This window comes from Denticeps clupeoides, unplaced genomic scaffold (assembly GCF_900700375.1).
Source record: "Denticeps clupeoides unplaced genomic scaffold, fDenClu1.1, whole genome shotgun sequence".
NCBI classification, from domain to species: domain Eukaryota; kingdom Metazoa; phylum Chordata; class Actinopteri; order Clupeiformes; family Denticipitidae; genus Denticeps; species Denticeps clupeoides.
The window spans coordinates 63481-90983 of NW_021630113.1; the positions used below are offsets into that span (position 1 = coordinate 63481).

General features: G+C 45.1%; 1 protein-coding gene across 1 annotated transcript in view; it reads right to left on the reverse strand.

The window, feature by feature from the left end:
- The window catches only part of LOC114783731 (adenylate kinase isoenzyme 5-like), a 40342-nt gene that overhangs the window by 7155 nt on the left and 5684 nt on the right, over window positions 1-27503 (reverse strand). The window contains exons 6-8 of the mRNA XM_028969244.1: window positions 22350-22541; window positions 10677-10767; window positions 1740-1816 (exon numbers count right to left, since the gene is read on the reverse strand). Of these exons, the coding sequence (XP_028825077.1) occupies window positions 1740-1816; window positions 10677-10767; window positions 22350-22541 (360 nt within the window). The remainder of the gene's footprint in view (window positions 1-1739; window positions 1817-10676; window positions 10768-22349; window positions 22542-27503) is intronic.

Consider the following 27503-nt stretch of genomic DNA (forward strand, 5'->3'; position numbering starts at 1 on the left):
ATTGGACAACATTTCACTGCATTAATCATAAAACCAGTAGCTTGCAGTGATTGCCGCCGGCCTTCAGTTGGTGTCTGTGGATCGGTGGTGACTGACGTAGGTCACACGGTGTTGGTGTTGAGTGGGGAGCAGGGACACCTGGACTGTGCTGCACCAGACAGCGCTAGGAGACAGTTTGTCATGTGGGCATGCCAGCTGGTCTGATGAGTAACACACACACACACACACACACATACTGCCTTCTCTTCACTTTGCATGACCTGTTCACCTGCAACACTGTCCTGCGCCTCACACACCCTCATTATTTTGAATTAATCATATCACCAGGTGACACCAGGAGTGGGGGGCGTGGCCAGTGTTGGGTGTGTCCTGCTGAATATTTGTGTATATTCGAACTGACACGCTGGTGACTGGACCTGATTTCCGTTTTCCTTTGTGTGAGACGCAGAACAGTTCAGAATGATGGAGGGGAAGTGTTCTGATTGGTGGAGGTGGAAGGTGATACCGAACGGATTCTGACCTCAAACTCTCCAACACTGCATGTGCAGTCATTCCTGAGCGCCTCACACACCAGCCAACACCAGCCTCCTCACATCAAACATGAATAAATCCACACATCAGAAACCAGAAGATGCCATGAGAAAATGGAAAATTAATTCTACGGACCTGGCATCATTTTAGAAGAAAAAGATCCACAAAAACACAAAAGCAAAAGAAATGAGGTGGCCGGGAAAACTGAATTGTCAGAAATGTTACGTGATTGTGACAGGTTATTACAGGTTACAGGTTATTACATCATGTGCTGTTTATTACATCTCTGTTCATGTTGTAGATGCGGGTTATTACATTATGTACAGGTTATTACATCTCTGTTCATGTCGTACGTGCGGGTTATTACATTATGTGCGGGTTATTACATCTCTGTTCATGTCATACATACGAGTTATTACATTATGTCCAGGTTATTACATCTTTGTTCATGTCGTACATGCAGGTTATTTCATTATGTACGGGTTATTACATCTTTGTTCATGTTATATGTGTGGGTTATTACATTATGTGCGTGTTATTACATCTCTGTTCATGTCATATGTGCAGGTTATTACATTATGTACAGGTTATTACATCTCCGTTCATGTCGTACATGCAGGTTGTAACATTATGTAAAGGTTATTACATCTCTTTTCATGTCGTACATGCAGGTTATTACATTATGTGTGAGTTATTACATCTCTGTTCATGTCGTATTTGCGGGTTGTTACATTATGTAATGGTTATTACATCTCTTTTCATGACATACATACGTGTTATTACATTATGTCCAGATTATTACATCTTTGTTCATGTCGTACATGCAGGTTATTACATTATGTGCTGGTTATTACATCTCTGTTCATGTCGTATGCGTGGGTTATTACATCTCTGTTTAAAACGTATGTGCAAGTTATTACATGAGTGTCTCCAGGGGGGTACTGTCATACACGGGGGTACTGTAACTACTGATTGTAGGTTGCTCTGGGTAAGAGTGTCTGGTAAATACCATGAATGAAATGAAAATGAAATGAATAGAGAGAATGAGCCTGCAATTAATGTCAGTGCAGGGTTGGTAATGATTTATCCAGGAAAGAAAAATGTCGAAATTATATATATATATATATATATACACACACACACACACACACACACACACACACACACATACATAATGTATATGTGTGTGTGTGTGTATATGGCTGTACCTGCTCCTCGTATTTGGAGGGAACATCGGCGAGGCTGGTGGAATCTGACAGCAGGCTGAGGTCCAGTTCACTTGGACCTACAGACAGAGAAAAAATGACGCTGGTTTCGCTTTAGTCATCCAGATCTACAGAGGCCAAGCTCTATTGTTCGTTTAAGATGTCCTACTTTCCTCTACACACACACACACACACACACACACACACACACACACACAGAATAGCATGAGTCATTGGAGAAATAATTACAGGAAGGGACCCATGGACAGAGTTCTGTTTCTGTTTCATGCTGATAAAGCCAACGACTGCTCCTGGTTCACATCTACACTCAGTCAGAAAAGGATCAACTGAAGAAGGACATAAAGCTACATAACATCTACATTTACATTTATGGCATTTGGCAGTCGCCCTTATCCAGAGCGACTTACAACATACGTTTATGTCACCATTAATAAAATAATCATTTCTGGGTCACTAGGACTCAAACAATGAATACAATAATTTTATTCACTCTGTTGTAGTTTTTCTTGCATAATTCAGACTAAAAGAAAGTTACAAATTAGTCTAAGTTTTCTCTAAAGAGGAAGGCAATAACCTGCCACATGTAAATAGATTTCTGATTTCATTTCCTTATCCACTAGCCAACCACTGTCCTGTGAGCTTTATTGTCATATCAGCCACATAGTTTCATTTCACTCCGTTCACAGGTAGTTGAACCTGGGACTTTGTGGTCTTAGTGTGCTACCCACTAGGCCACAACCAGCCATTACTGCAGAACAGGCTTGTGAGGTTTTACCTGCGCCAATCCCCGACATCTTTTCGGCAGTCAAGAAGTATGAAATCACAGAACTGAGGGTTATCTAAATCTATCTAGTGGCTTGACTTGACATGGGTGTGGCTTGTCTCTGCATTACTCGAGGAAGGGTGAAAGGCATGGGTTGAGCAGCATGGCCGAGATGGAGCATCGTGGACGGAGGTCGGTGGTGGCTGTGGTTGTGGGTGGTGCTTGGTCTGCTTACCCCCTCCCAAAACGGTACTGACGGTTCTGTGGAGTTAGTGGTACGTCTCTTATTCTTTCTGCTGACTTCGCATCGAGGCGAATTGTGACGACTGTGACGATTGTTGGCGAAGTCTTCCTGTCAGATTGTAGGACTTGGGGTGCAATTGCAGGGACGGAGCGGTCCATGGGGAGCCCATGGTCCATGGGGCTGCCAGGGCGGTGGCGCTTGGCAGAGAAGCCATGGTGGTCGGGCTGGCGGGCCCAAGGCTGGAGAGCGGTCAGGTCAAAAGGTGTTGTAGAGGGAGAGTGCGGATCGTCCGTGGAGCAGGCAAAAGCAACGTTGTTCGTGTGTTTTGTTTACTTCTCGTCCTTTTATACCGGTTTCTGTCTTCTTTGCAGTCTTCCCCTGCCCAATGGGGCAGTCGTGACAAATCCTGGTTTTCACAAAGTTCTCTGCTTCTGTGTTTTTAGATCTTTTTGTCGGTTGTTTCTGTGCCGTATTGAAGTATAATTACAAGCATTTTATAAGTCGGCCCTTTTTCCCCCCAAGACCTCTGCAATTCACCCTGACATGCTGTCAATCAACTTCGGGGCCAAATCCTGACTGACGGCGACCCGTTCCTTCATAATCAGTGCTTGGAGTTCGCCAGAACTTGTGGTTTTCGTTTGTCCACCCGCCTCTTGAGGATTGACCACAAGTTGGATGAATGTATAGGAAGTTTCCTGAACGTGGACCCAAAATTTCAATATTTTGTTCCCGAGACACTTAGTTCTCACTTTGGCCTTATGGCACGATGCTCCATCATGCTGGAAAAGGCATCGTTCTTCACCAAACTGGTCTTGGATGGTTGGGAGAAGTTGCTGTCAGAGGAAGTTTTGGTACCTGGTTCTACCTTGGTTCTTTATTCATGGCTGATGTTCTTGGGTAAAATTGTGAGTGAGTTCACTCCCTTAGATGAGAAGCAGCCCCACACATGAATGGTCTCAGGATGCTTTACTGTTGGACAAGACAGGACTGATGATAGATGTCATCTTATCTTCTCCAGCCAATCATTTTTCCAGCCCCAAACAATCAGATAGGGTCTTCATCAGAGAAATTGACTTTCCCACAGTCCTCATCAGTCCAATCCCTGTACTTTTTACAGAATATCAGTTTGTCCTTCATGTTTTTGTTGATGAGAAGTGGCTTCTTTGCTGCCCACCAGGCCATCCTCCAAAAGTCTTCTTCTCACTGTGGGTGCAGATGCCCTCACACCTGCCTGCTGCCATTTCTCAGCAAGCTCTGCACTGGTGGCACCTCGATCCTGCAGCTGAATCATCTTTAGGAGACGGTCCTGCCGCTTGTTGGACTTTCTTGGGCGCCTGAAGCCCTCTTCACAGCACTTGAACGTCTCTCCTTGAAGTTTCTGATGATCAGATAAACAGTTGATTTTGGTGCAATCTCAGTAGCAGCGATATTCTTGTCTGTGAACAACATTTTATGCAACACAATGATGACTGAACGTGTTTCCTTGCAGATAACCATGGTTATCAGAGGAAGAACAATGATTTCAAGCATCACCGTCCTTTTAAAGCGTCCAGTCTGCTGTTCTAACTAAGTCTACAGGACAGAATGTGTTAATGAGAGGACCACTGGAATGATCTCAGAAAGTCCTTTTGTGGCAGGGCTGAAATGCACTGAAAATAGTTTTTGGGATTACGTTTATTTTCATGGCAAAGAGGGATAATTCGTCTGATCACTCTTCATAAAGTTCTGGAGTTTATGAAGCCTGACATCATAAAAACAGAAGCAGCAAACTTTGTGACAAACGGTATTCCTGTCATTCTCAAAATGACTGTAAATTAGGAACATTTTATCATCTAAAGCTTCCTTTTTTGTGCACAATAATCTCCTGGACCCTCTGAAGTTCTTGAGAAATTCAGTCACATGGCCTGAGTGGGACCCGGGCATGTTGAACAGATCTTCTGTGCTCATGAGCCCTGACACATCGCCCCCAGCTAAATCAGATGCCATGTCACAGCGTGGTTGTGTGCTGGAACAGCCGGGCCCAACTCTTTGCTAATGGGAGTCTAACAAGACAGACGGCAGGCAATGGTGTCCAAAAAAAGAAAAATCTTCTGTCGCTGTTCTATAGCATGAATTTGTTCCTCATGGTTCCTGGGAAAATACTGAGGTGTTTCAAGGGCTTAACCTCCTTCCCGTCCATCACTCCTTCCACCAGTGATGTAATTTCAGTGCCAAAAGATACAGGATTAGGGACACCCAGGTCCAATTAATGCCACCGTCACCCACCTGGGAACACAAAGACCGATCGGCAGCCCCAGAAGCAGACCAAAAAGTTAATTACAGCAGATTCTATCCATGAGCCCCTGCTCGCTGTAAACAGATTGTCCTCAGCACCTGCTCTGGCACAAGTCTAGTGCCTCCGCTGGTATGGTGCAGTACAACTTTTTTAGCTCCACCCCTCTCCGTTCATTTTCATGAGAAAATAGAGATGATTTTTCTTTTTCTTGACCTCATTGTTATTTCTCAGTTAATGATTCCACTTGTAGTGATGTGTTGGTCGCGAAGTGAACAATAAGAGCCGTTTTTTTTTTAACCGTATGGGAACTAAATGATGCGCGTCTGGGCTTTATACCATGTGACATGGTGACAAGTGGTGACGTTTTGCAGCGCCGGCTGAAGTCACACGGACAGTAACAGGAGAGAAGAAGACGCACGTTTCATTTCCATCGATATTACAAAGCGTGCAAGTTGAAATCTCCACCAAGAAGCTGCATCCGCACATGAGAACCGTACATCCATCAGTGCAGCGAGAAGAAAAAGAAATTTATTGGATCTTTTTCTCAAATTGAGATGGTTTTGTTTATTAAAGTTTATTATTCTTTACCATGCCATATAATTAATACAAATTTGATATAATGTAAGTTTTGTATGTTAGTCATTATTTTCACTTATAATTTTAGTAAAAAATTAATTTAATTATTTTAAAAACAGACAGAATTCCCATCACCATCCACATGTAATTTTTTTTTTTACTTGTTAATATGTATATGGGGCAGTGGTGGCCAGTTGCGGTTCGAATCCCAACCTGCCAAGGTGCCACTGAGGAGCTCAGCACCTGCTGGGTACAGTGTGGTGATGGTTAAATGCAGAGACCACACTTCAGCATGTGCACAGGTTTCCTCGTCTCATTACTACCCACCTCGGGGTGGAGATGTAAATTTGAGAGTACAATAGTTTAATGGTGACTGAAAATAACTCTCCAATAACAAGCAGCAACGGCCAAAACGATGTTCTCTCTTGTGTTGTCACGATAGTGGGAGGTTTTTGCAACCAAGGCGTTTGTGAGAAACTTCACATCTCTGCTGTACAAATTCTGGCTCCAAATTTGATAACATGGAGAGATGTTTGATTAAGTTCTACAGAACTTAAGGTGAGGGAGCCCTGATGTTTGATAAATGTATGAAGGAAATCTGAAATATGTCTATTGTTTAAAGAAATGTATTTCTAAAAGGTTCATTCTTATGTTTTCCCCGTACATCTCGGCATGTGAGGTGGACAGTAGACAGGGGGTCATGAAGGACCATGCTGCTCTGCAGGGATGACCGACAGGTCCTGCTTCATAATGACAGAGCGGCAGGGTCTGGGTCGTATTGAAACATAGATGACGTGGACGTGCACTCGTCACCCGAGCACCGGAGAGAGGAGGCGACGTCAGCCGGAGAGTTCCTGCTCCACCGGAAAAATGATCTCCATCACATTCACACACACACACACATCTCAGACCATCTGTTACAGTCAAACGTCTTCTCAGCCATTAATCTTCTTATTACACTTTTTCAGAACATTAATCTGCATTCTAAGGGGGTGGTTCAAGTAAATACTGGAATAATGGTCAATATTAACTGAAACATCAGGATTGTGATATGAGATTAATACATAATGGACGTTTCGGCTTCATATGCCCAAAATGAATTAATACCAGACATATCAGATTAAGACAGAGGATCTAATCTGGCTGGATTGGCTGGATGCACCATCTGCGGCGCTAAGGCGCTCTTCTCCTCCCCCGACTCGGTTTCGGCTCGGTTTGCCACCTCCTCATGTCCTCCTGAGGCGCTTGGCCTCCATCCTGCGCCTCCTCTCAGCTCCAATCTGTTCCTCTCAGACCTCCTGTCCTCTGATCCCTGCCAGCACCCAGTAGCTTCATTCAGTTCCTCAGTCATGCCTCTACTCTCTGATCTTCTGCTCATTGTTCTTCTCAGATATAGCTCACAGATAGGACTCACCCAACCACAGAGCACCATTACAGTTTTTCTCCATTGTTTTGGCTCATTTCTTGAAACAGACCTTCTTAAAACGAAAGGATAATTTGGCGAAACACTCTCACAGTTAGAGCTCACTAGCAAGAGTCCATATCTCTGCCAGAACTGTTCATGCAAGCTTCAAATGTAGGTTCCTTTCTCATATCAAAATTTCAAAGATCTTTCTCAATTGCTTTGGCTCATTGGCATTCACTTAGGGCTTTTGCCAAAATAACCTGGATGGTTCAAAACAACACCATGGATGACCGGCAAAAACTCTTATGTGTCCCGATAAGTCAAAACTAAATTCCTTTCTCATGTAAATAGTCGGCGCCCCCAAAATGCAGCGTTGTGTAAGCACTGCTAGTCAAAATGGCTAGAAGTCTAGCTAATAAAATATAATTAGGTATAATACTGAAAAAAAGGATTTGACAGTAAGAAAGGCCGTGGTGGCCAGGCGGCTAAGAAAGTGGACCCGTAAGCAGAAGGTTGGCGGTTCGAATGCCGATCTGCCAAGTTCCGTCCCCACAGACCGCCCACTGCTCCCTCAGGGGATGGTTTCCAGTAAATGCAGAGACACATCTCACTGTGTGCACCGGGTGCTGTGTCACATGTGACGACGAATCGCTTTCAAGCCTCCAAAGTTTTGAATTAATCATGAATTTCTGAATTGTCATGATTGTTCATGGGCTTATGTTCTTGACTAATTTCTTCTTGACCAGCCGCAGTGACGTCTACACCGTTTTATCTTCTGTGTTGCTAGGCGCTGTGACAACTGTTGGATGCCATTTGCCTGAAAGCAGCAGGATCGATGTGAGCAGGAGTCTATTGTTGCTAAATTGACACTTGATATTTGGTGCAGTCGTGTCTGCACGCTGTCGCACAATAAAGACGCATTTCCATACAAAACTCCGAGCTGCAGGTTTTCTACAGATCTGAGTCATTTTTCAGTGTTTATCTGGGATATACAGAGTATAATTATTATAATTTATTATTGTAGATCATACACTGCCCATAAATTAGTGTTACACAATAACTACCATTTGTGTGACATTGTGATGTCCATATAAAAATGGCAAAAGGTTACAAATAAATAAAATTATTAATTTTATTAATCAGAAAATAAATAAGATGACATGATCTGTTATTAGTCCCCCAAGTGGGAAATTTACACGGCAGTACAAGATAAGAGCAGCAAAAAAAAATGCCTGTATACATAAGTAATAAGAATATTAGTACATATGTACAGAGTGGAAATATACACACATGTTGTACATAAGAAAAATGGAGATGTTCTAGATGGATTTTGTATGTTTGTGTGTTTTTCAGCTGTTGTAGAGCCTGACAGGGGTTGGCAGGAAAGACCTTCTGAATCTCCGTCCCACTTCATGGTGACGCAGCCTGCAACTGCAGGAGCTGCTCAGTGCTGTCAGGGGGTGGGAGATGTTGTCCACCATTCTCCTGTCACTCACCACCTCCACTGCGTCCAGAGGGCATCCTAGGACAGAGCCGGCCCTCCGGATCAGCTTGTTCAGTCTCTTCCTGTCCCCAGCAGAGACGCTCCCTCCCCAGCAGACCACACCATAAAAGATGGCTGAGACCTCCACAGTCATAAAAGGTCTTCAATAGTGGGCCCTTCACCCCAAAAGACCTGAGCCTCCGCAGCAGGTACAACCTGCTCTGCCCTTTCTTGTAGAGGGCATCAGAGTTGTGAGTCCAGTCCATTTTATTGTTCAGATGAAGACCAAGGTACCTGTAGCTCCCCACATCCTCAATGTCCATACCCTGGATGTTCAGTGGTTGCGGTGGAGGATGTTTGTGCCTGCAGAAGTCTACCACCAGCTCCTTGGTCTTTCCAGTGTTGATCTGCAGGGAGTTCTGGGTCAGCCTTGGGTCACTTCTATGTAATGCTCCTTGTTGTCCCCATCCCCGTGATAAGATGCCAGAGAACCTCTGTAGGAAGCAGTTGGTGGAGTTGTGAGTGAAGTCTGCAGTGTAGATGAACGGTGCCTGAACCGTTCCCTGTGGGGGTTCTCACATACTGTGGGAAGCAGCTGGAGCCACCACCCTCATCATCATCATCATCATCATCATCATAACAGCGATGTAGGCACCAGTCAGACGTCAGCACTATTCATATCCTGCATGGTGACTGGTGAACTTGTTGCCGCTGTACGTCCCACAATATGAACCGTATGCAATATTCATCCACTCTGTCAATTTAGACATTGTTTACTGAAAAGCCCTATTCTATTCATAAGCTTTTATTCTATAGTGTAATTACTTCCATTAATTTATTGTGATGACTATTACATATTTAATTCATCAGTTGACTTTACATATATTGAAAGCAATTAATATCTTAATATCACGTCTCCACCCTGCAGACTATCCAAATATTCAGGTGAAGAGTGCAGGCATGGAGAAGACAGACTTGGACAGACGTGACCTCCGGGTCAATCAATCAGCAGATGCTGAAGATGGACGACCTGCACGACCTCCAATTTCTCTTCACCTTCCACTGCGCAGCTCAGCCATCCGTCCAGAAATAAATAAACATATTTCTCCCGATATCTCATAAATCAGCAGAACGCCCTCCGGCAGGCGCGTGTCTGCAGCGGACGTGGGACTCGTCTCAGCCACGATTTCCTCAAGGTTAAGGACAAGCGAGAACGCACTCAGTCCCAGAATGCATCACTCTGATTATACCATTTCCTTCACAGGAAAACCAATAAATCTGCTAAATCTGCCTTGTTTATGGACAGTAAAAAACTCACCGCAAGTTCTCGTGTGAGAAGCAGGAAGGACGGAGAATATGGAGGCATGAATGGAAGCAGGAACAGCCTGACATGACACCAACACACAGATTCTATCCAGCATTATATCCATCTTCATAACAATAAACCCTGAAGAAAGTCGTACCAGGACGACCCCACACAGCTCTAGAAGAAGAAATAGCTCCAGGCAGCGCCACAAACCTGCTTCTATGGGGATTCAAGGGACGTGAAGATGTGAGGATGAACTCTGGGACTGCCAGAGTTCACCAGCAGACCCCAGTGAAGAGACCAGCAAATAAATCCTGGTTCCTGACAACTGCTTAACAAGGACATACCATGAAACAAACCAGAGGGTCACCACAGCCACCACCACCGTTACAACTACAGCTTCAGGGATCTTCAAATGCACCAGTAACATCATTATGGACACATAATCTAGACCATGACACTGACTACATCCTGGACTCCTCCAACCCTACAACTGTAGGACTTATTATTATATCATCCCCAACCCTGCACTGACACCATTTGCAGGCTCACTCTACCCTGGAAGGGGGTCCCTCTCTGTATCACTCCTTCCCAAGGTTTCTTCCTTTCTTTTTTTTGTGTGGAGTTTTTCCTTGTGTGCAGAAGGGTCAAGTGTGGGGGTGTCAACTGTAGGGCCTGTCAAAGCCCATTGAGATATACTGTATGTGATTTTGGGCTAAATAAGAAATAAATGTTGATGTTCAACTTTCCACATCATAACTTTTCTGCTTTTTCTGTGTTTTAAGTACCAGAACGTTATAATTCCTCAGAAAATTCCTTGCCGCTTTGTACCATGGAGGCCTGAGGCCCAAAAACAGAGATTCCCACCTGCTACCGGCTCTTTGGTGGGGAAGAGCTTGTTGTCCACCGTCATGCTGATGTCAAGGAAGACATCCTCCTCGTCCCTGTCTGCGTCGAGCTGTGTTAAAGAGAGGGAACCAGATGCAGGTTGTCAGCGCAGCATGAAAACAGCACAGCGGTGGCGCAGGTGTACGCCGGCGTCCCACCGCCGCCGATGCTAACAAGGTCGAAAAACACAACTCGTCATGCACATGCATTTACAGCAAAGCAAGATCTACGTGCAAGCAGCGTAGAAAATATAAACATCTCCATCCACCCATTTCTTACATTCTCTTGAATTAAGTGGAGAATTCAGAACGTATGAAATAAGATCAACATGGAGGGGGAATTCGACCTTATTCTCCCTTCCACATTTTATAAGATCTGGGGAACAAAAAACACCCCCAACCAGTCTTGTTTCCATGGCGACAGACCTACGAAAGGGACCGTATGTGAGGCGTACCCGGGGCCTCGGAACGCTACAGACCTGTTGCCCGAGTTGATCGCCACACGATGCCCCAACATCAGCGCTGACCAGTACTGACCAGCAGCGCGTGTTGAAGCAGAATGTAGATCATTTCAAATGTTGTAACGTGTGCAGAATATTAAAAGATACAGTGCATCAGTTAGCTCCCTCAGAATTCAACACACAATTATAGTCCAGACTCATTTTAGTCTAGTCAAGTTTCTCTCGACTAAAAGTCTGAGCAATTTAGTCTCAATTTTTAGTCTTTTTTATTAATGCATTTCTATTTAACTCAGTCAATATAGCACAAGTGCCTGGTAGAACAGACAAAAAACATTTTCTTTTAGTCAAACCCATTTCATAATTAAAACAAGGTTATCTTATTATTATATTATCGTTATCGTATAGACTCAAGAATACTCTACATCCATTCCCGACACAGAGGACGCTCTGATTTTTTCCACGTCCATGCGCTCGGTTTTCATTTCCACTTTATTGTAAAGAGAGTGCGTCCAAAGTTCGCTTCATCTTTTTCTCCCAGCCATGAAGTATCCTGAAATCTAATGGCGTACTGAGGAAATGACGCTACTGGATGGGAGATACAAGAAACAGAAATAATAGAACTGCATAATAATAATAATAATAATAATAATAATAATAACAACGTAATTAAATCTTTAAAATTACATCTTTTTTTTCAACAAAAATGTTAGTCTAGTTTGAATCTTGTAAACCATATTAAGTATTGTTTTTATTAGTCAACAATTTTACACGATACGTTTTGTTATAGTTACAAGACCAGCATTTACGTCTCGTTAAAAAGGTTCATCATCATTTTCGATGAAAACAACACTACACACAACACCCCATTTTAAAAAAACACCCCATAAAAAAAGTTTACTTGAGGTTTGGGCAAATTTATTAAAAGTGTAAAAGCTGCGAAATCCCATCTTTGTGGATACGCCTGTATAAAGCAGTGGTGAGATGAACAGCGTTTATGGGATCATGCGCGTCATGTGCACCAGTTTATTCCGGTTTATAATAAGACTAATGAGTGAACGGGATCTGCCTGCATAATGAAGAAATTATGGATACGGAGGAGAGGGAGCGGTTTAAAGTCAGACTGTCATTTTGACTTCATGAAACAGTCGTCGGCTGCGTATGACGCTGGTGAAACCCGTGAGGAGCTTAATTAAATCCCTCTGCCTTCCTTGAATGAAAGAGATGAACTTCAGTCAGAGGCACAACAAACACCTATCTGGCCCTCACCGCACTCGTGTCTCCCGGGACGCATGAAAGCTTCAGCTCCAGTCACCAGACGTCAATTAGAACCAAGGCCCCCCAAACACAGGCCCGAGGAGATCAGGGGAAACGTGGCGTTTCATCTCCTCCAGTCCTCCCTCGATGAGGAGTTTTTAAAAAGCTCCCTTCTCTGGGGGACCTTCTCCGGTTGGATCTGGATCTGTTATTCCTGACTGAAACTGCCACTCTTCATCATCATCGTCATCATCAGATATACGTCTCTTCTCGGATGCAATGTAATATAACACGTTCACAAATGTCATCGCATTTACAGAAATAAACAGATACGTGGCTGCTTGCTGGTTTTCTGGAACTACCCAGAGACCAAGAAGGCCCTTATTACACATGTTCTAAATTTCATGATGGTGCAGGGCAGTGGTGGCCTAGGGGTTAAGGAGGCGGCCCCGTAATCGGAAGGTTGTCGGTTCGAAGCCCGACCTGCCAAGGTGCCCTTGATGAAGGTACCGTCCCCACACACGCCTGTCATGGTGCCCACTGCTCACCAAGGGTGATGGCTAAATACAGAGGACACATTTCACTGTGTCACCGTGTGCTGTGCTGCAGTGTTTCACAATCAATTCACTTCAGGTAAGAAAATTATATATTTCTTTTTTTTTATCTACACGTACTTGAGTTAAGGTTAAGTCCAGAAAAGCACTGTTAGCAGCAGCACCAATCTACCAGGTCGATGGGCAAACTGTCCCAAGGTTCATTGTGCACCAGCGACATTTGGATCATTTTTGAACAGGAAGGAAGGAAACGCGGTTCTTGTCGGTCAAAGTTTGTATGTTCATGCCAAAAAAAATATTTCTGTTCACTGACGTCTTCAAAACTGAACAATGAACCTTTCCTTCATACAAGAATGTACCCTGTCTAACTCTAAAAGCCTTTTTCTCATGGGAACCATAAAAATGTCCCCGCAAGGCTGGGGCTGTCTGTCAGTGCTAGCCCAGTGGGGACTCTATGTCCCAACAAGTAATGCACGCATACAAGCACACACGCACGCACGCACACACACACACACACACACACACACACACAGGCAGGGTTTTCACACAAAGTAGCTTTTAACCCAGGTAGCCACTTCCTGTCCCTCTGAGGCTCTGAAGACACAGCGGCGTGCAGGAGTGACAGGTGTGCGACAGGTCCCCGCGGGGGCCGCTGCTCTCAGGCCCACTTTCATTCCGGCAACAATCAATGCGCATGAAAAGAATTATTTGCCAATAAAGACCATTAACAAACCAGTTTTACAAACACACTTTCATGAAAAATGATTGATTTACGGTCCTTTAAAATGGATGGCTGCGGTCAGCACTTCAGTGCGAGACCCAGTCATTTTCAGCGACAAGCAGATGCAATTATGAGATATTATTAGGGCAATTAGTCATGAAACAGCTTGACAAGCATTATAAATTTAATTCATTAAGAGGGATTGTGGAAAACATTATTTATTTTATCATTATTTATTTTGTGACTTCGGTAGATCAGCCATAACATAATGACCACAGAGTAATTAATCAGGCAGCACGTCAACATTATATCCTTCAAGATTATGCATTGGAAGCAGACAAAAATGGACACAAGTGTGCGGATTTCAGCAAATCTGGACCAGTAAACAAAAATATCTGGAAAAAGCTGGTCTGCAGGATGCAGGATGTTCCTGTTCTGCATTGATCAGGACCACCATGACCAGCAAAAGGGGTAACAGGGTTGCGGGTGGCCAAAGTTCCCTGATGCACCAGTCGGTGTCCATACCGTCACGGTGCACCTCAGGCCCTGGCCCCGCCCCTAATCAGCCACGTGCGTCATCAGCCGGTCTGGAGATGATAAAAGAACAGCACAGGGTCGGTGACCTGAACTCATGTATTACTATCATACTAATACAAGTGGATTTTCATCCCGAGTCTCTCTCTACCCTCACTGCAGAGAGCGAAGACGAGCACAGAGGACGCTACGCCAAACCCCTAACCCTTAACATCATTAATCAACTTTCTGTGTGCACTGGTTTGGTTTAATTTCTAGTCATTTACATTTACAGCATTTACCAGACAGTCCCCCCCCCTGGAGACACTCAGGGTTAAGTGTCTTGCTCAGGGACACGATGGTAGTAAATGGGATTTGAACCTGGGTCTTCTGGTTCATAGGTGAGTGTGTTACCCACTACATTTACATTTACATTTACAGCATTTATCAGACGCCCTTATCCAGAGCGACTTACAATCAGTAGTTACAGGGACAGTCTCCCTGGAGCAACTTAGGGTTAAGTGTCTTGCTCAGGGACACAATGGTAGTAAGTGGGATTCGAACCCGGGTCTTCTGGTTCATAGGCGAGTGTGTTACCCACTAGGCTACTAGCACCCAATAGTCTTTGCAATAAGACCATAAAAGGGTTCAAATCACCACAAAACCGCTAACATGACCTCCATATCTTGCATATCATCGCTGCAGGCTCTGCAGACTAAAATAATCTGCTGGTCTCCTGCCCACGGCAGGCTGGTTGGGAAGCTAACCAAGAATTTCACATTCAACCTTGAACTGCAATCTTGGCTGAAGAAAAGCATAATTGTGTCCATAAGAGCTTGGCGTAATCGTTTAATGGCTTGATTTTATTCCAGACGTAAATGGGGCCATTTCCCACGTCAGCTGTAATTTTCCTCCCGGCCTGCGACTCAGTGTGAGTTTATGCAAGTTCAGATGGGAAAACCGGAGAGGTGGAACTTTTCTTCTTCGTTATAACGGATGTTCTGGGAACGCGGTGGGGAGGACGAGGCGGCGCAGCGGGAGACAGGAAGTGAGACGTTGTTGATGTTAATCCCCTGCTTAGCCAGGTAAGACGATTGGGTGCCTTTTCCTTTACAAAGAGAGGTGGACGGGAAGAAGAGGAATCCAGGATTAAATTGTTCAAAATCATTTTCAAGAAAAGAAGGAAGAAACAAGCGAGCAGTAAACAGCGCACAGACGGTGTGGAAGCAGATGGACGCTGGTCTGAAAGTCCACAGGGCTTTGAGACGCCACGCCAGAGCTGGCGAGGAGTCGTCCAGAGACAAAGCCAGAGACAGCAGATCATTTAACAAATGGACATCCTGGCATCTTCTCAGCTGTCTGCTGCACCACCACTGACCACAGCATTAAAACCACCTGCCGAATATCCTGTAGACTTCTGAAGATGTCCCGTGGTCTCTGGTACAAAGATGTTTAGTTGTGAGGTGATGCGTCCATGCCATGAGCACCTTGAGCACTGTGTCTACTATCACTTGAAACTACGACACATCTTCTCTTTTCCTTCCTCAGATGTACATGCTTCCTCCACGATCTCTGCATGTCTAACTGACATTTCATCCTGGACATTTCATCCTGGATCTAAAACCCAATCCCACCAAAACCGAACTAATATTCATTCCAGCAGATTCTTCACCACATCAGGATCTTGCTATTTACCTGGACAACTCGCAGCTCTCTCCTTCTGCAACAGCCCGCAACCATGGAGTAACAAAAGACAACCAACTCTCCTTCTCAACTCACATCAGCAATCTTTCCTGCTCGTGTAGATTCCTTCTCTACAATATCAGGCGAATCCGCCCTTATCTGTCAACCCAGGCCACCCAACTACTGGTTCAGTCCTTAGTAATCTGACGAGTGGACAGCTGCAACTCCCTTCTAGCTGGTCTTTACAACAAATACAGGACGCAGCAGCACCTTCCCAGCTTCTCCACACCACCACACAGCTATGTTCCATCCACTGGCTCCCAGTACCTCCCCCCATCAGGAAAAAGGCCTACAAAGCCCTAATTATATAAAATGATTGTATTCATGGTTTGAGTTGTAGTGAAAGTGAAATGATTGTCATTGTGAGACACAGCAGCACAGCACATGGTGCACACAGTGAAATGTGTCCTCTACTTTTAACCCATCACCTTAATGACCAGTTGGGCAGCCATGACAGGCGCCCGGGGAGCAGTGTGTGGGGACAGTGCTTCGCTCAGCGGCAACCTTCTGATTACGGGGCCACCACTGGCCCACCAGTCAGGTTAGCCAAAATCCACTGATGGTAACATGGAAGCGCGTTGTAAGTCACTCTGGATAAGGGGAGTCTTCCAAATACCTTCAAAGTAGCTTGACACACTTTAAAGCAGCTCTGCGCCTGCCCCGTAGTTCCACGGTTGACCCGAAGAGGCAGCAGTGAGTTACTGCAGTGCCTGACTATCATGCTGCACACTGGAGGGCACGGCTTCAGGCGATGAATGACGTGGCGGTGGAGCTGGCGAGGCAGGACCGGACCAGTTGTGTCGCCGGGAGCATAGGGCAGCAGGATGTTGGAGAAACGGACTCTGCGGCGAGAAGACGTCCGCGGAGGAGCAGCTAGGGGTGCATATCTTTCACAGGTCATCGTGGGCTGGAGATGTATTTATTCAAGTACGAAAACGCAAAAGCCAGCTGTTGACCTGTGGAGACCACTAGGCAGAGGCAGGGATGTCACCAAGGAAGACAGTGAGGAAGACCTTACTTCCAAACACAATGTTCTGGAACTCACCTGAGAAACCCCTGAATATAAATACAGGACATTCTCAGCTGGGCGTGGTCAGGGGTCTCATCATATTTGGTAGATTGTGCGACCTTTTGACAGTTTCCTTAGTTAGTTGGTCTTGGTAGACAATGTACGGCTGAAAAATGATGGTGGAGCAGAGCTATGGCATCCATTAGCCATGGGCATCCATAACCTGGCAATAAGACACACACTAAGAACGCACATTTCATCTTCAACATTTCTTATTGGAGCAGATTTCATGTTTTCAAGCATGAGTAATAAAAGGTTTGTGTAGCTATTTCCTTTTTTGGTCATTGGTCACACCTTAAAATATGTTGGTGACCGCCCCCTATCGAGGGATGGACTTTTCTGGACATGTTTTGGTTTAAATTCCCAGTCCCTTCACCCCTGATCCGGTGCCTCGGCTCAGCCCTGCTCCTGCATGGGAACTGAAGGCTTGGTGTGAATCAGTGGTGGGAGGACTGCCCACTGGGCCCTGAAGCAAAAACGGACCGTTTCACGCACAATTTCACTGTTATGTACGGGATGATTCGGTATTTTAAGGGACAATTGACAACCCCAACCCTGCGTCCGCTGTCCACTCGGCCATCCATGCCTGAATGTTTCATTTAGGGACGATCTTCTTCTCTCCTTCTGTCCCCCATCGTGCAGATTTACATGTGGGCACGGCCCATCCAGAATTATTACAACCTTTCACCCCATTAGTGTCGCGTCTGCACAAAGCGAGGAGTTCTAAATCTGATTAAGGCCGTTTCTTCCCCAGCCAGGTCAGCCGACTTCATTTTAAATATAATCCAGCAGACATCGGAAGATCAGCGCAGCCTGGAGCTTATCCTGGAACGACATGAATGAAGCAGAGGATGAATCCTCTCTTGACCTTGAAGCTCCGAAAAAGGTTTTACAGGCAAAGTTGAAAGACCACACAGCAGCAGCATTGAAAGATGTTCATTGACGATTTACCAAACGGGTGACTGCAGAAACGCTCCGAAGGCTGGTCCTGGAGCGCACCAGTCCTGCTTAGATCTTTCCATTTTCCACCACACCTCATTCAACCGAGGGACTGGGTGGTACGAGTACAGAGGTTGACCCTGTGAGATGCTTCACCTTTCGTCCACCAGGTATGTCTCAGTTCGGGCACCAGACCCTCCTGAGGATGCAGTCTATGACAGCTTGGCCTTCCTGGACATCGTTTTTTAACGGCTTTTGTGCTATGAGAACATTAGAAGGCGTGCATTACAAAAAAAAAATTAATGGACCAAAAAACAATTTTTTCTTTCTTTGTTTTATACTGTTGTGGAGGAACAAACCATTTAGTAAAAGTGAAGTGATTGTCATTGTAAAACACTGCAGCACAGCACACGGTAACATGGTGAAACGTGTCCCCTGTATTTAACCATCATCCTTGGAGAGCAGAGTGTGGGGACGGTACCTTCATCAAGGGGACCTCAGTTGCACCTTGGCGGTCTTCTGATTACGGGGCCGCTTCCTTACCTGCGAGGTCACCACTGCCCATTGATTTTGGAATTTAAAATCCTTTTCTTTCGCAGTAACTGCCATGTCCACGGACAACTAGAACAGCCTTTTTTACCCAAACTTGCCTGTCCCTTTGGTGCTGTGTCCATTGTCTGTGTTTATTATGTTCATGTCCTCTTATCAAAATAGCAAGACATGAATCCAGACTCTTTCCCATTCAGGCTGGTGGTGGAACCAACTTCCAGTTACAATCAGGAACGAATCTCTTCCCAGCTTCAAGTGACAATTAAACACATAAATGAAAAAAAAAATTACTTGTGTTTATTCTTTTGACTCTACTTTCTTAGGCGAGTGTGTTACCCACTAGGCTACTACCACCGTGTTTATTCTTCTGACTCTACTTTCATAGTTTCTTTGCACTGTAACAGGGTCGCTGATGGTGTGTAACTAAGCTGATCGCTGCTGCAGTAGTTGGAAGTCTGTTAGTTCTTGTATGCAGTTTATTCAGTTAAGAAAACTGTTGAGAAAATCGTACCAAATTATTAATTAGCTGATCGGTGTAGTCAGGTGATTTTCCCTTGTCACATCTTGATCAAATGAAAAACTCTCACTTCCCATTGGCTAGTGGGACAACGTCCTCGTTCACTGTGTCCTCATTAATGTAATTGTGGGTGAGTCTCTGCTAATTGTGAACAGAAATTCCTGTCTGTGGGACAGTAACCAAAGAGAGGACAAGGGTCCAGCGCAGTAATTACCTGTGACAAGAAAACAGGTATGTTCTGATAAATCAATAAAAAATGACATAGCCGCATTTGTCATTAGAATTGTGTTGGAATGGCTAGTTTGATGAGTGTGTGTATGTGTGTTGGGATTAAGGGAACAGCCCTTGAATGGTTCAGATCATATCTGACCGACCGATATCAGTTTGTGGACATCAATTGTGATTTGTCTTCACATAGTAAAGTAGAGTTTGGTGTTCCACAAGGTTCTGTCCTAGGTCTGTTACTTTTTCCCCTACACATGTTACACATTTAGGTGACGTCATCCACAAACACAGTATTAGCTTTCATTGCAACGCTGACGACACACGGCTGTATCTGTCAGCAATGCCAGATCAGAGGCAGCAGCTGAACAAAATAGAGAATTGTCTGAAGGACATTAGACAGTGGAAGCTCACCTTTCTTCTGTTAAACCCTGATAAGACGGAAGCTCTCATAATAGGGTCTCAAGCAGCCAGGCATAAGCTGGCTGACTACATCATAACCCTGGATAGCCTTTCTATTTCACCAAGTATTGAAGTAAAGGATAAAGGTGTCCTCATTGATGCAGGTCTCTCATTCAATTCGCATGTAGATAATGTCACTAGGACAGCATTCTTTCACCTTAGAAATATTGCGAAAATAAGACATCATTTCAATGCATGATGCAGAAAAGTTGGTCCATGCATTTATTACATCAAGGTTAGATTACTACAACGCATTACTGTCTGGATGCTCTAGTAGGTGCATGAGTAAACTCCAGCTAGTACAGAATGCTGCAGCCAGAGTTCTAACCAGAACCAGGAAATTTGACCACATCACCCCAGTCTTACAATCACTGCACTGGTTACCCATCAAATTTAGGATTGACTACAAAATCCTACTTTTGACCTGTAAAGCTCTAAATGGTCTCTCCCCGCAATACCTGAGTGAAATTTTAGTTCTTTACGACGCGCCACGCCCCCTTCAATCAATGGGTGCGGGGTCACTACTGGTACCAAAAGTACAGAAAGTCACAGCTGGGAGCAGATCCTTCTCCTAAAGAGCTCCGCAGTTGTGGAACGGCTTGCCTGTCAGTGTCCGGGACTCAGGCTCGGTCTCAGTGTTTAAATCTAAACTGAAAACCTATCTGTTTTCTCGGGCCTCCTGTTAAAGTCCCAGACACTCATTTCACTTCACTTTGACACAGTGTCAATTATAAAGTCCAGTTTTTCACAGAGTCCCCCTGTTAGACACAGACAGTGTTAAATTCTCCCTAGTTAGGCTGTCCTAGTTAGGGGACCGGGCTACTGTAGCACCAATGTACCGCTATAACCACATATTTCAGTATCGGTCGTACAGTGCAACCGTCTGCTGCTGCTTCTGTTCGTTTTCTCCGAAACACGGAATCAAGCACCCAGACTACTGGCAGACCCCAGTGAAGAGACCAGCAAATAAATCCTGGTTCCTGACAACTGCTTAACAAGGACATACCATGAAACAAACCAGAGGGTCACCACAGCCACCACCACCATTACAACTACAGCTATAGGGATCTTCAAATGGACCAGTAGCATCATAATCTAGACCATGACACTGGACTACATTCTGGACTTCTCCACCTCTACAACTGTAGGACTTATTGGACAAATCATCACCAGCCCTGCACTGACACCACTGACATAGCACAAATTTACACTAATATCATAACAGTTCTGTCCTTACGTAGCACCAGTCAACATTAGTTACAGAACTCAGCAGCCAACTTCTCCAGCTTATTTACTCAGACAATCTAACAAGATTTCTCTTTCTTCCTCCAACACGTACACAGAACCTCCATTCCCGTCCATATAAAAATGCCTCACTGCCAATAAAAGGTGAGAAATTATATAACAACACCAGCTTGACAAACAATCACTCGCACTTTCCCCACAATTTCACACATCACACACATTCGCAGAGCTGAGCATAATCATAAAACAATAAAAATGTCAAATGCTGATAGGAAAGCAAGAAATGAGCAAGAAAGCATGCAATCCGTCTCTGCTGATCAAGACTAATACACCAGTGACTGATGCAAAAATGTGGTTTCTTTGTAAAGAATTGTTTCATTTTGAATGTGTTTTATTTCTACACTGGGTCACACCTTCTGTTCACAGCCAACTGCTGACCCATCACACCCGGACTCTCTGGATACACCCTCTGCTGACCCATCACACCTGGATGCTCTGGCCATGCCCTCTGGTCACGCCCTCTGCTGACACATCACACTTGGACTGTATAGCCACGCCCTCTGCTGACCCATCACACTTGGACTCTATGGCCACGCCCTCTGCTGACCTGTCACACTTGAACTCTCTGGCCACACCCTCTGCTGACCCGTCACACTTGGACTATATGGCCACTCCCTCTGCTGACCCGTCACACTTGGACTCTCTGGCCACGCCCTCTGCTGACCCGTCACACTTGGACTCTATGGCCACTCCCTCTGCTGACCCGTCACACTTGGACTCTCTGGATACACCCTCTGTTGACCCATCACACCTGGATGCTCTGGCCATGCCCTCTGGGCACGCCCTCTGCTGACCCGCCACACTTGAACTCTCTGGCCACGCCCTCTGCTGACCCGTCACACTTGGACTCTATGGCCACTCCCTCTGCTGACCCGTCACACTTGGACTCTCTGGCCACGCCCTCTGCTGACCCGTCACACTTGGACTCTATGGCCACGCCCTATATGAGTTTTTATGGTTCTCTGAAATTTTCCACACTGATATTAGCTGTAAGTCTGACATTATGTTCATTATGTGCTGGGCTGAATACAGCAGGACTATGACATTTACCAGCGCATTAAGAAAACCCTTCCTCCTGGCGGGAGTTCAATCAAACAGAATTAACCAATAGGAAGGCACCAATCCTAAAACCAAGAGATACTCATGTCCTACCATCGTCTCCGGGAGCATCTGGTGCCATTTATGAGTAACAAGTGACAACTTTATTATTTATTTTTGCAAAAAGACAGAGACACCAGGACCCGAGGAACTTCTGTGGAGAGGTTATGGCACATGGAGGGTATCGTGGCAACCACCCAACCTGATATACACGCCGTATCCTGAACACAGGAAGTGTTTCCTTACCGTGACGATCAGGCCTTTCTCCTGGAAGTACTTCACCAGCGGGATGGCGTTCTGCTTGAAGTTAGCCAACCGGCGTTCCGTGGCTTTGGGATTGTCATCTGGGCGTCCCTGCTGCTCGGCACGCTTCTCCAGACGCTCCTTCAGTCGGTGCGTGGCACAGGCCAGGAACACCACCAGGTCGGGGGTGCAGATCTGCCAGGAGGAGAGCAGACGGCTGAGTTCGTACCACTACAGACCAGCATGGAGGACGCGTATTAACAAGCAGCTCTCAAACGGGTCCGGACCGAATCAGTGAAAATTCATCTCAACAGCGATGTAATAACCTGGTTTCTGAACCATCACCTTCATGAACCCCGAGAGCTTTTTCGGCTCCACGCGCCATCTGGTCGCCACTGGTCAGCAAACAGGGAGCCTGGAGCACAAAGGCGGCGGAGAAACGCCGCGCTGCCAGGATCCACTGGGACCTAGTCGCTATGGTTACTTGGCCGCGCAATGGAACTGATATTTAATTATCAAACAGCCATAAGATAAAAAAGATGTGATTTGAGGCGGGCGAACAGGAGTCCATGCCGACCCCCGTCTGGTTCGTGGCGACGTGGAAACAACAGCGTGGAGAGAGAGGAGGACACATATGGATTTCACTTTTCCTCCCATTTTCCTGAATTTCCCTTTGGGATCTAGAAAATATCTCCTCCTCCCGAGAGCCAAAAATAAACTCTCCGCTTCTCGGAGGGACAGGAGTCAGATTTGCATTCCTTTACACCAACAAAATAAAAGAATAAAAGAGGAATCTCAAGGGATCAACCGTCTGCACATTATCAAAACTGCTCCAGTTTTCACTGCTGTCATAAACCCACCAAAAATATCAGATACGGCTCCACTGGGTCTGATTTCAGTAACTGGGTTCTCCAAATACATCATCTGAGATGCAAGATTCTGACGTGTTCTGTCAAAAAGGTCGACCACACCATGCCCGACTCACACAGAAATCCATAAACAACGCATCCATATTGTCAGGTGGATGAATGTTCTCCAGAAGATCATTTAAGCGCATCTCCAGCAGGTGATAATGATCTGATAACAGATATCACGTCCAATGCACAGATAACTAAAGAGCGCTCTCTTCTTCTTTCTATCTGTATAATTCTGTAGAAGACAGAATTCCATAGAATTCCATATCCATATTGTCAAGTGGATGAATGTTCTCCAGAAGATCATTTAAGCGCATCTCCAGCAGATGATAATGATCTGATAACAGATATCACGTCCAATGCACAGATAACTAGAGAGCGCTCTCTTCTTTCTATCTGTATAATTCTATCTGTATAATTCCATCTTCTATAGCGGCAGGAAATGATGGCATCACGTGACTCGAATTTGGTGGGGTGATTTAAAGATGTGATGTTTCCTCACCGCGGGCTGCTGTCAGTCATGCCCATCCTGATACCAGCTCCATCTCCATAGCCCTGCCACTCATCTTCTCTCAGATGAATAAACGAAGGTCCGATCCAACATTAATCCTGCTTCAGGGCTTATAAGCCCAAATCTGGGCGCGTCCATTTAAACACAGTCCCCGTCCCCACCAATCACAGCTCTCCCCTCTACTGGAGCCTGTCATACTGTCACAGGGAGGGGGGCGAGGAGGAAATAGTCCAGACCAAAAGCACCCATGGACGCCTGGAGGGGTCCTTGCATCTATATTATGGAATAGAATCGAACTCGTCTGCATTTAGTTTTTTTTTTTTGTGAAGTGATTGTCATTGTGAGACACTGCAGCACAGCACACGGTGACACGGTGAAACGTGTCCTCTGTATTTAACCATCACCCATGGTTAAATACAGAGGACACCATGACAGGCGCTCGGGGAGCAGCGTGTGGGGACGGTACCTTCATCAAGGGGACCTCAGATTTGAACCCCCAACCTTCTGATTACGTGGCCGCTTCCTTAACCGCTAGGCCACCGCTGCCCTAGGTGATCAATTCTGGGGAAATATTCGGATCCGGTCAGGAAGGGGCTACTCCGGATCTGGGGTTCAGACCTCGGTTCCGTGTGAGTCCTGTGTTATTATGTTTCCTGCCCACGAACAGGGCGGGTCCTGTCACATCAAAGAAGGTCACTTAACAGGTAGGATTAAAGCGTTACAGTTAAGCATTTAAAAACCACTTGTTTAAAAAGTATTTCAAATGAGTCTAACACTAACACACACACATGCACACAATGCACAAAAAATTTAAATAATAAAAATTCGTCCAGCACTCCACAGCATGTTCTTTTCTTTACAAGTTTGGCCTTATCAGGGCTCATAGTTTTGTAACTCAAAATCTATAGAAACTGAACGACAATTGCTGGCGTCTTCCTCTTATAAGTCACTTTGGATAAAAGCGTCTGCCAAGTAAAGTGAAGTAAAGTAAAGAAAATTAGAAAGACAGTCAAATCTCTTGCTGGTGAGGATGAAGATCACATCATTTCATGAACAAAACCTACATCGCGAGAAGCTGAAGCTCAACTGGCTGATGATTGGACGTCGTTGGTCTGAAACAGGAAGCAGAGCCTAAAAACATTGCTGGTGTTTTTGTTATGGTGCAGAGAGAGAAGAGAAGAAGCAGAGCTCTGAAACACACACACACACACACACACACACACACACATTAAGCGTGTTCATGCATGAGTTTCATTCCCCAGCAAACAAACCAGAAGAAACGAGGTAATGTGGGGTGAGGGAGCATTTAGTCTCTTCATCATCTCATCTGCCTCCAGCCTCGTCCCCTCCTCACTGCTCACCAATCACACTCAGTGACATTGTGGAATAATATTCGTTTGACATTTAGAGAGAACTGAAAAGTCTCTCTCCATCTCCACCCGTTATTCTCCTCTGAAGGAAAAAAGCAGGAAGTGGCTGCTTGTTGGATATAACTAACTTACCCACCCAGTCTGTTGGTGTGTAACCCAGTTTAAAAAGGGGAGGAGCCTGTAGGCATGATTGACAGCTGTCACACCACCTACTTCCTCATTCTGGACATTTTAAAGGCCCTGCTGGTAAATTACCGCTCTCTGGATCTTACCAGCTCTCTCAGACTCGCAGCAATTCAGCTCTATTGGTTTGTTTTATATCATCTGTAGGACAGTAGAAGTTCAGGAGGCTTTGACATCATCGCCGAGGTCACAAGTCATTCTGTCTGCATGGTTCATTACATGGTGACTGGAATTAGAGCTTCGTTTCAGTTCAGAACAATGTCAGCACAGAACATCTCAGTCGTGGTGAGGAGCAATGAAAGATCTGGACCTTGCGAAGCAGCTCCTCATCTACAGATCAAGGTGCTGCACCCATCCGTGTTTCAGGTCTCCTGCCTCCCACCCCTGGCCGCCCCCGCAAACCAACACAGCGGTAACAAGCATGAAGTCAACCACCCCCACACACAGGCAATAAGATAAAAGCAAATCAGCTTCCCTGTTCTGGGTCTCTCTCCACAGACACCAATAAACACAAGATCATTTCCTCCAGTGGAGCCGCCAGTCACACGGCAGCGCCGCACAAAACACTCACACATGTCTTCAGTTAAATACATACTATGTATTTAAGTGTAAATGTGTGTGTTTGGTGTGTGTGTGTGTGTGTGTGTGTATGTGTTTGGTGTGTGTACGTGTGTGTGTTTGGTGTGTGTATATGTGTACATGTGTGTGTTTTTGGTGTGTGTACGTGTGTTTGTTGTGTGTATGTGTCTGTTTTTGGTGTGTGTGTGTGTGTGTGCGTATGTGTGTTTATATGTGTACATGTGTGTGTGTTTGGTGTGTGTACGTGTGTGCTTTTGGTGTATGTGTGTGTGTGTTTGGTGTGTGAATGTGTGTACGTGTGTTTTTTTGGTGTGTGTGTGTTTATGTGTGTAGGTGTGTGTGCATATGAGTACATGTGTGTGTGTTTGGTGTGTGTACGTGTGTGTGTGTGTGTGTTTGGTGTGTGAATGTGTGTACGTGTCTGTTTTGGTGTGTGTGTGTGTACATGTGTGTGTTGTTGGTGTGTGTCTGTGGTGTGTGAATGTGTGTATGTGTGTGTTTTTGGTGTGTGTGTGTCTGTGGTGTGTGAATGTGTGTACGTGTGTGTTTTTGGTGTGTGTGTGTGTGTTTGGTGTGTGTATATGTGTACATGTGTGTGTTTTTGGTGTATGTGTGTGTTTGGTGTGTGAATGTGTGTATGTGTGTGTTTTTGGTGTGTGTGTGTCTGTGGTGTGTGAATGTGTGTACGTGTGTGCTTTTGGTGTGTGTATGTGTGTGTTTGGTGTGTGAATGTGTGTACGTGTGTGTATTTGTGTGTGTATGTGTGTGTGTTAGTGTTATGAATAAACACTAATGTTGTGCCTGGTTTAACTCGCTGGTGTGGTGGTTGCTGTGACTCTATAATGACTTTACTAATTAACTCCTGACATGAAACAGTGTGTGCATGTAGGGGGCAAGTCGTTAAAACCCCTCGTTTTGGGGGTTCTGGTTTTGTGTTTGAAGTATGAAGACCCTCGATCCAGAGGAGTCGAGGCGCTGGTGACGGACAGTTCTGCACATCACATTCGGATATGCTCATGTATGAAAGTTTAAACAACTGTAGTAAATAATTCATCAGGTACCCATCATGAACCCACCAGCCCCTCTCATGTCCTCCATTTCACGGCTGCCTGTGTTTGTCTCTCCAAAATGGTCTCCCCGCTTCAACACTGCAATAACTTCATCATTACCACATATCTTCTAGTTCTTTACACGTCAGAAGCTCATACCAGCACATGCCTCATAAGGACAAAATAAACTGGCTCTGGAGGATCTGCCGCTTTTCTCCATGTTGATGACAATATGGACTTACCAGCATCATTCTGTCAAGTCTGAATGAGGACTGGCCCTTTCTGTCATGTCACCTTTATAGCAAGCTTTAGCTGTAAAAATGATTGGTGATTAATCATGATAAATGTTAACTAATTAATCACATATGTAAATAATTTGTAAATAATTATCTCACAGTTGATTATTTCTTCTCACAATGTGTGACTGATTATTTAAAATTGATCAATGAGACAAGAGGCTCGGGCCATACCAGAGGTAAATACAGCGAATGCGCTGGCATCCTGCGTGTGTGGGGACCTCAGTGGCACCTTGGCTGTTCCTTACCTGCTAG